The 9,890-nt window shown below is 42.5% G+C and overlaps 1 protein-coding gene across 1 annotated transcript; it reads right to left on the minus strand.

Moving 5' to 3' along the window:
• Positions 1-881: 881 nt before the first annotated feature.
• Positions 882-8,745, minus strand: CIMAP1A (ciliary microtubule associated protein 1A). Its single transcript, XM_056851982.1, has 6 exons — positions 8,637-8,745; positions 8,057-8,254; positions 4,619-4,720; positions 3,894-4,015; positions 2,747-2,884; positions 882-971 (listed from the first exon to the last, which is right to left on the minus strand). The coding sequence occupies exons 1-6, from the start codon at positions 8,743-8,745 to the stop codon at positions 882-884; spliced, it is 759 nt and encodes a 252-aa protein (XP_056707960.1).
• Positions 8,746-9,890: the final 1,145 nt, after the last annotated feature.

The following is a 9,890-nucleotide window of genomic DNA, read 5'->3' on the forward strand; positions in this document are numbered from 1 at the left end:
GTAGTGAATCCCTAAGGAAATGATCTCAGTACACAGCCACTAATTTTCTTTAACATATGCACTTTTACTAATATGTTACTGCAATATGCACACTGTATATGCTTAACACTATATAACTAAGTTCTAAACTACAAACAGCCTGAAATCAATGTCAATTAGGCTTGTATGCATTTACACAGTTTTTTTCTTTGTAATACAATTATTCCAAGTTATAATACCCCCAGGATCCACGAAGGGCCAGACCAAATGATTTTGCAGGCCTTAAACGGCCCCGGGCCTGACGTTCCCCACCCCTGTTCTAAGGTATCTAGAGTTTGTGTGTTGTGCTGGCCTCTAGTGGCAGGCTTGAGGTTATCAGTTCATCAAATAGTTTGAACATGCAAAAAACATTGATCAGGTACAAATTTATTTTATTAAACACATCTCACAACTGGAATGTACAAAATACTTTATCTGAGTCATCGCAGGACTATACAAATTCCACGAAATGTTTCTGGAGCAGAAGCCTCAGTGTCTTTTCTCACAAATGTATGTAATATATCAAATCCCAACGTTTGCAGTACGACACCATTGTCCGTACACTTGGGTCAGAATTTAGAAATGCAGCTGATGATTTCAACATGCTTCATGCAGCGGGACCACTGTCCGCTGCAGTGCGTCCTCATCATATGGGGGACTATGGCCCATTCCTTCATCAGAAGGTATAAATTCAGTCTTGAACAATAATCAGTTTCTGAATAAAATGGTCCTTCGATGCAGGGTTTAGTTCAGGCTGATGGTCAGTTCAGAAGTTATGGGAGTAGTCGGCATTCAAGTATGGAGAAACATGATACAGAAATATCGGTAGAAAAATTAATTTGCTTTCTGTGAAGTGAAGAAATTCAAGAGACATCCACCATAAGAGGTGTTGTGTAATTAGAGTGTCTGATTCCAAAAGAAACAACTGGAGCACAAGATTTGGTCACTGATACCTAGAAGCCAGAGAAAAAAATGCATAAGGTGAATTAGACATTCTATTATTTAATAGATTCTTTACTCTCTCTAATCTCTGTCTTTGCAACAGAACAGGCTGTTTGCTACCGGTGTACTGTAAAGGTAAAGGTCCCCTGTGCGAGCACCGGGTCATTACTGACCCATGGGGTGTCGTCACATCCCAACGTTTCTTAGGCAGACTTGTTTTTTTTTATGGGGTGGTTTGCCACTGCCTTCCCCAGCCATCTCCCCTTTACCCCCAGAAAGCTGGGTACTCATTTTACCGACCTCGGAAGGATGGAAGGCTGAGTCAACCTTGAGCCGGCTACCTGAAACCAACTTCCGTTGGGATCGAACTCAGGTTGTGAGCAGAGCTTGGACTGCAGTACTGCAGCTTACCACTCTGCGCCACAGGGCTCTTACTGGTGTACTAAATTAGTTTATTTCAACTGGGGCTTCGATTAAATATTGCTGGAATAGATAGGTACCCCATGTAACTTGGAAGACAGACTCCTTTCCTCAGAGGCAAATATGATTCTTTGTGCTGTAAGCACCCCATAAAAAAACAAATGTAAGCTTTTCTCAGATTCCTAAATCTTTGCTATAGCTATAAAGAACTATCCACCTGTGTGAGTTTGATGAGTTATTGATCACATTCTAAGCTTCTTCATGAATGTTAGTAATTCGTTCTAAGGCATCAATGAACAGGATAAGACACCTTTGCAAGGCATTTTTAATATTGATTTATTGTAATTTGTGAAAATTACAATAATTTTGTAATTATTGGACCATCAGTTATTTTAATGTCAAATGGCATGTAATGTGCTCAGGGCTTATGATGTAGGAGACTTTCCATCCTTAGAAGGCACTAGCAGTTGCTAGCACTCCATTTCTCCCCCTCTGATAGACTGCACAATATTGATGGAATTCACCACTCAAGATGCACCAAGGAACATGTACCCCTTGCCTCCTTCACTGAAGGAGCCTTCGCTTCACCTTTTACAGTGTGTGGAATGACAGTGCAAAATAAAAACAATAAACCCACCACTAAATTCCAATATTTTTTGCTGCTGGTCTAGCTAAGAAATGTAGCTTCATAAATCATATTGATTCTGGTTGTGGCATTGTATGAGGATGAACAGAACTCAAAAGTGTGTGTGTGTACACTTCACATCATAAAGAGATTGTAGAATGTGAAAAGGTCTTGTTTGTTGTGTTGCATAGGAAGAACTGAAGAAGGATCGGGCTCCATGCTCCGAAACGATCGTATTCTCCTTGAACTTCTTGCAGCGGATATAATGAGGAATTGCACCCAATGAATTTTTACTATGAACTTTGAACTACCACTTACCTGTTCGAGGGATGTATTTAGACTTACCTGTTAGGATTATTAAAAATTGTACATCCTTTCTTTGCAGTATATAGAGTGATTGGTGGGTTTTTTACCACATACTGTGAATTGCATAGCTACAATATATTTGGCAATGTTAACAGCTATTTTCCTGAACTGCCAGGTAGTAGCAGGAGATCTCCTGCTAATTCAACTGATCTCCAGCTGATCAGTTCACCTGGAGAAAAATGGCCGCTTTGGCAATTGGACTCTATAGCATTGAAGTCCCTCCCCAAACCCCACCCTTTTCAAGCTCCATCCCAAAAATCTCCCGCCGGTGGCGGAGAGGGACCCAGCATTTATAGCATCCCCACCCTAGCAATATATCTGTATACAACAATTGAGGAGGAGAAACTGTTCAAATGGAGAGGGGATGTTTATTACCTTTCCTACTTCATAGTCTGCAGGTCCAGGTCCCTTTTTAATTCCTGACTTCTTAATTCGGCATCCCATGGAGTACATTGGGGCTCTCTTTTTGTAAAGTTCTGTGTCTGGTTTTACGTATGCTGCAGGGCCTGGGGTCTGTAAGAGATAAAGTAGTGTTGACTTTCACCAATGAAAAGCACCTCCAATTTCCAAGGGAAAACTGAACAGTTCAAAATACATACAAAAATGAGCTTTGTACTCAAACACAGCAACCAAGTCCCCAGAATGCAACTGTTAGGCTTCCTGCCTGCTTCTTAGATACCTTTTTTTGCCTCTTGCCAGCTGTGTAGTTAGCATGTCTACCTCTATCTCTCTGTCTGGTACAGTTAATTCTGGAATAAACTGTTGTTTCAGTGCTCAGTTTTGTCACACACTGAAATTCTCACTCTACCAATATGCAAAGATTTTGAGACTCAGTCATCGAGCCTCAAAGAGCCCTGAAAGAGCTACCATAGTTGGCCCATAGTCTGGTGCAATATAAAGCAACACTTTAGGAGTGAGACTATGGCTTGGTATGGTTGCAGATTTTTCTTCTGCACCTTCTTGGCATTTCCAGACTGCAAATTAATGCAGGAATGGAGATGGTTTTGCACGTGCATGTACATCAACTTGATTTACCAACACTTAATTACTGAGCATTTGTTGACTTGTAGTTAGATGCATAAACAGATTTTAGTGCTCAGGAGTATGTATCAGGTGATGTGATAAGAAAGTTCTGCCTGTGGAGGTTGGATCAGTGATGGTCTATTCACACATGCAAGCTATGACTTGCAGCGGTCATCAAAGGGGATGGAAACTCTTTAAAATCTCTTTTTATAACTCAAAACTCTGCTGAAGTGCTTCCAAATTCTTAGGGTTAAAGGATATGATGGTCAGGCTGGTACCTTTTCTGCGAAGATGCAATTCTACCATTACATTCCCAAAATTACAGCACACATTAGGACAGGGTGGTGGTGCCAGGTATGAACTGTGCTAGCAACAAATGACACACATTAAAACAAGCTGGGCTGAAGTGTGCTAAGGGAAAACTTGACCACAGCAGGTATGTCTTTTCTATCTATGCTTAACAGAGAAACTGCCGGGTTGAACTGAATGCAGAGCCTACCTTATGGAGGTCTTCATGAAAATACCCAAATTTACCCTTCCCCGCCATGGTGTAGCTAGGACTGGCCGTTGTGGTCACCGTGTATGGTCCAAACACCTGGGGAATTGTGTATGTGTTAGGACCTGAAAGAAGAAAAACAGCCAATATGAGACTTTCAACATAATTATGGGACAACAGACATAAGACATAATGGGTTACGTCCAAACAGTCTGCATATGCCCAAAGACTTGAATAAAATTCTGATAAGGTCATAAATTGGTTTTGGATATTCCCTCACATTCTGAAGCCATTTGTTAAAGTTTGTTTGGTTTCAGGAGCTCAGTCTCTGCAGTGCTGTAGTAGAGAGCCCCTGCAATTTTGGAAAATAGCTATTTCCCATCTCCTTCCCCCAGGCAAGGTTCTTTACCTGCCACAAGTCCCATTGCTTTCCATACCTTGTGAATAGTAATGGCATTGCAGAGGATCAGTGGAGGGGCAGCACAGTGCTAGCCATCTCCAGTATTATCACCAAAGGAAAAGTCCTCCCTGTATGATGGGAGAAGCCAAAAGATACAACCCCTGGCTACTTTATTGAACTCAATGGGACAGGCTTGCCAGTAGAAATACCATGCATTGGACTGCACATCACTGCGTTGGATCCTTTGGCATGGGTCTCTTAATAGGATCAGCAATTGATTATTTAAAACAAACCCGAAGATCGAAAGAAAATAAGAGATGAGTCTTACCCGGAGTGCTGTCAGTTTTGGCACCTCGATGCCTGGATGACATGGAGTACTTAGGGGCACTTTTATAGACCATTTTTTGAGACCTCTCTGGTGAATAAGAAGCTAAGCAAAAGTTAAACCAAAGGCTGCAATTAGACTAAAGGCCACTCTTCATCATGTCAAACAATCATGGCATCCTGTAGTCTTTAGAGGGCGGTCTAGAATGCTCTGCTTTAAAAAGCTCAAATTCCATGAGCAGAAAAAATGCACAAGTTCTTAATAATATGTGGACAATAAATGATAGTCTAGTTTGCATAATTTATTCCGATTACAAAATGAGATGGATTGAAGAATACCTAGATTGGGGTGGGTGGGTGGGGGAAACAGTGGATGTAGAATAGGGTTGCCAACCTCCAGGTGGCACATGGAGATTTCCTGCTATTACAGCTGATCTCCAGATAACCAAGATCAGTTCCCCTGGAGAAAGTGTCTGCTTTGGAGGATGGATTCTATGGCATTATATCCTACTGAGGTCCCTCCCCTCTCTAAACCCCACCTTCCCCAGGCTCCATTCCCAAAATCTCAGGGTTTTTCCCAACCCAGAGCTGGCAACCCTGAGAGGGAAGACAGTGCACTGGGAAATAAAAAGTGCATGTAAAGTCCACAGGCCCATGTAAAGTAATAGCATAACAGGTAGCAATAGGGTTGCTAGGTCCCTCTTCACCATCAGTAGGAGGTTTTTGGTGTGGAGCCTGAGGAGGGCGGGGTTTGGGGAGGGGAGGAACTTCAATGCCATAGAGTCCAATTGCCAAAGTGGCCATTTTCTCCAGGTGCTCTCTATTGGCTGGAGATCAGGAGATCTCCAGCCAGTACCTGGAGGTTGGCAACCCTAGGTAGCACAGAAGTTCCTTGGTGTGGTCAAGAATGACCCATTTTGATATCCTTTTTTACTGAGCAAATAAGAGATTGCCTGAATATTTTCAACCACCCAAGGGCATGATATGAGGATACCTTTTGAGCAAATTGTTTTGTTTACTAAGGCAGGCTAAAACCTAATAAGACTGATTCAGTTTGGTTCAGTCTTTGATCACGTGGTGTGGATTACTTAACTTCACTAACAGGAATCTAGTGGCACTTTAAAGATGTGAGGCACTTTCTTAGATGCAAAGGATAGTGTTCTCACTAGCCAGACATTTATATTTTTGCTTATGGAAAATACACACTGCGAGTCCAATGGGCCCTGAAATAAGGGAATACAAGAAGGGAGGTAGGAGCCCTTTGTTATCAGCATCACCAGTGTTCAGTCATGTGTGTACGCATGTTCAGCCTGCTTTCATATTTATTTGTGAGCGTTTTTTGTAGTCCACCTTTCTCACTGAGACTCAGAGATGCTTACCCAATGTGAATCAGTGCAATCAATAGAATAAGACATCTGATAAGCAAGGTAATAGGATTAGAATATTGTCGAAGGCTTTCACGGTCAGAGTTCATTGGTTCTTGTAGGTTATCCGGGCTGTGTAACCGTGGTCTTGGTATTTTCTTTCCTGACGTTTCGCCAGCAGCTGTGGCAGGCATCTTCAGAGGAGTAACACTGAAGGACAGTGTCTCTCAGTGTCAAGTGTGTAGGAAAAGTAATATGGTCAGAAAGGGGTTGGGTTTGAGCTGAATCATTGTCCTGCAAAAAGTATCAAAGGTAATGTGCTAATCATTGTCCTGTAAAAGTACCTTTGATACTTTTTGCAGGACAATGATTCAGATCAAACCCAACCCCCTTCTGACTATATATTGCTCTTCCTACACACTTGACACAGAGAGACACTGTCCTTCAATGTTACTCCTCTGAAGCCACAGCTGCTGGCGAAACGTCAGGAAAGAAAATACCAAGACCACGGTCATACAGCCCGGATAACCTACAAGAACCAATAATAGGATTAGGTTTACAGAAACCTGAAAACAAAGCCTTGAGCATTAGACATGATATGTTAACAATGCCAAAGAGTGGAATCACATAGCTAGGTAACTTTGCAGTGAAAGCAAGATAATGCATAATGCAACCAGATAATCTATACCATACACTGACGTGTAGCCCACACTCCCGTTTCCTTTTTAAAAGCACCTTCTTGAACCATTGAATCATAATTTAGCCCTGTTGCCTTTATGAAAATGCCCCTCTGAACAATTCTGTTTTACATAGTTTTTGGACGCCAGATGGGATTACGAGAGAATCCTAAATTTGGAGTTAACCAGAAATTGTACTTCATTGTTTCCCTGGGGAGGGAAAGTGGCATGGTATAGCCCAATCTCATCAGATCTCAGAAGCTAAGCAAGGCTGGTACTTGGAAGAGAGACCTCCAAGGAAGACACAGCAGAGGAAGGCAACGGAAAACCACCTCTGCTTCTCACTTGCCTTGAAAGTCCCTTGATGGGGTCACCATGAGCTAGCTGTGACTTGATGGCGCTTCACACACACACACACACACACACACACACACACACACACACACGTTTTCCCAGTTTCTGTGTTTCCCTTCCACAATTTGCTTGTGTCTCCTTAGAAATAAATCTTTTAAAACTGTGACCATTTATGCATGGGAGGTTTTGTCTTGGATTTGCCACTCTCTAGATGCACATTTTCCCCATCGGAATTGTCAAGACTCTGCATGAGGGCTTATTTTTGAGTTTTGAGAATTCAGATGGGGAAAATGTGCATCTAGAAAGCGGCAAATCCAAGACAAAACCTCCCATGCATAAACGGCCTGTATCTTCCATGCTACAAGGCCCCACAAGGCTGCTGCTCAATTCACTCTACCGTGAACAGAAGAAGGGGAGACGGGAGGACAGGCTCCTCTGTTCCACACGCACACACATTCAAGCTACAGCATCAGATATCCCAGACTGACTTGTAGCAGTCCATCAGTGTCAGGGTTACCACACTTCGTATTCCCAGCAATGTATTTTATGAGTTTGAAAATGTTATAAAAAACATCGCTTTAAAAGGGTTTTTGGATACCACGGCTTATAAATGGTTGGAAGACATCTTCACAGCTAAAGAGGCCAAACAAAGTGGGAACAGTATTTTTTATAACATTTTCAAACTCTTTACATCGCTGGGAATACAAGTGCGGTAGTTAGCTTTTCTCCAAGTGATTGCTGATCTTTGGAAGAACTAGCAATCACTTGGAGAAAAGACCCAAGGGGGCTTTAACAGATCCAGTGCACCCTTTTACAGACTCTAGTCCACAAAAGCTTATGCTGGAATAAAATCTTAGTAGCCTTTAAGGTGCTTCCACTGTCAGTTTTTTGCTGCAACAGACTAACACAGCTACCCCTCTGGAATTTATCCAATCAATTTTTCCTGCATCCATGGGAACCATTCCAACCGCTTCACCAAAATGGTCCCTCTGTCTCAAGTAAGCGGATGCAATAAACGGAGACCCTATGTGGAAGAATATTACTCACCAGGGCCTGGAGTCGTCTCCACTTTTTCTCCGTAGCGCCCCGCCATTGTGTATGCTGGAGCAGTTTTCCTCCCCCGATAAGTCATGGAGGACTGCACATTGTAAGGACCTGGAGAGCAGTCTTTGCTGAGCAAAGGCCTCGATCCGTGCATACTGTAGGCAGGGGCTTTCCTTTTGGTTGGGATGTGTGCCATATAACCTGGAGGAAAGAATAGGGACACGTTTCATGGAAAAGTTTAAGAAACAAGGAGCTTGCCTGATGTTGACTTGGGTCATTGGTCATGCTGTCTGACTGGTAGCAATTCTCAAAGACCTCAGTAGCAAGGGTCTTAAGGAGAAGGAGGAGTAGGAGTAGGAGTTAGTTTTTATTTGCTGACTTTGTTCACCACTTAAGGAAGACTCAAACTAGCTTACAATCACCTTCTCCTCTCCCCACAGACACCCTGTGAGGTAGGTGGGGCTGAGAGAGCTCCTATATATTACTTTATATTTACTCCTATGTATTACTTGAATGTAACGATTGAAACGAGGTTTCTTTAAAAACAAAACTGTCTAACCCCCCCCCCTTTTTTTTGTTTTACCTGTTGCTCCTTGTATGTAATACTTGGGCCCAGGACCGGTAAACTGGGCCATGATTGGACCAATTGGACGATGAGGCCTCCATGTTCCCACCCATGGACCTTTGCTCATGATGAAGGTAGCTTATTCCAAGTCCTAAGAAGGAAAGAATACAGAGTGAATTCTTTAAAAGGCAAAATTGGATATCTCCTGTACAGCAGAATGTAGGGTTCTGTATTATGGCCAGCAGGATCTGTGTCTAGCCGATTAACATATCTACTAACATGAATGTAAAGTGCTATTCCATACAGCCTCGCAATATTTTTCTGGGTTCTGTTGCTGCTGGATGTTTCAAGAATTAAACAATTATGTCTTCCTCCATATTCAGAGAGCAACACTCTCTTTTTGACCTTGTCCGTGATATTTACGCCTTTGGAAGGCTCCAGTGCTAACATGTATGAGTTCATAGCAACGCTCACACTTCTTTGTAGGACTAAGCATGAAATAAAAAACTATTTGTTATTGCAAATAAAACGCGGCCAAAGTAAAAAGAGATGGTAAGACCTAGTAAATCTTTGGGAGAATATCACGAACGTGCTGTCTGACGTCTCTGATCCTTGCAGAGGACAATGGTGTTGACACAGTAACAACTCAGCAAAAGAACAGTGTTAATTTTGCAAAGGCAAAGAAGGAAAATTGGTTGCCTCTTCTGACAGATGGGGGGAGTTTGCTTTAGGGATAGATAAGGCCAAGGTGATAAGTCAGGAGGAGAAAAATGAATACTTAGTTTCACTCAGTCCAGTAGATGTTTTAAAACCACGAGTTGTAAGCCACCTTGCTGCAATTTAGCTATGTGAAAGTAGCTGCAGGACATGGCTCTGCCTTTCCCCTAGGGTTGCCCACCTCTAGGTGGTGGCTAGAGATCTGCTATTACAACTGATCTCCAGACAATAAAAACCAGTTCCCCTGGAGAAAATGGCCACTTTGACAATTGGACTCTATGGCATTGAAGTCCCTCCCCTCTCCAAACCCCGCCCTCTTCGGGCGCCTCTTTTCCTGGGTTTTAGCACTAGGTCCCTTGCACGTTTGGTGTCATTTGGTTGAAAAACATCCTCTGTAGCCCCCAATCCAAAAAGTCCCCCATAGAGAATAATGGAACCGCAATAATTCTGGAATCCTGAAAAAACCACAACCCAAATCCTAAAACGGTATTGAGAGACCCAAATATCCCTGAATACCAGTATTTATGCCCTTTTCCAAAACCTGAATCCAAAAAA

Source organism: Euleptes europaea, chromosome 6 (assembly GCF_029931775.1).
Source record: "Euleptes europaea isolate rEulEur1 chromosome 6, rEulEur1.hap1, whole genome shotgun sequence".
In the NCBI taxonomy this organism is placed as follows: domain Eukaryota; kingdom Metazoa; phylum Chordata; class Lepidosauria; order Squamata; family Sphaerodactylidae; genus Euleptes; species Euleptes europaea.

Coding starts and splice junctions, on each gene's coding strand:
- CIMAP1A (XM_056851982.1), bottom strand. CDS start 8,745: ATGAGCAAAGGTCCATGGGTGGGAACATGGAGGCCTCATCGTCCAATT. Junction 4,721..8,056: donor GGAGACGACTCCAGGCCCTG/GTGAGTAATATT, acceptor ACTTTTGCTTAG/CTTCTTATTCACCAGAGAGG. Junction 2,885..3,893: donor TTCATGAAGACCTCCATAAG/GTAGGCTCTGCA, acceptor TATCTCTTACAG/ACCCCAGGCCCTGCAGCATA.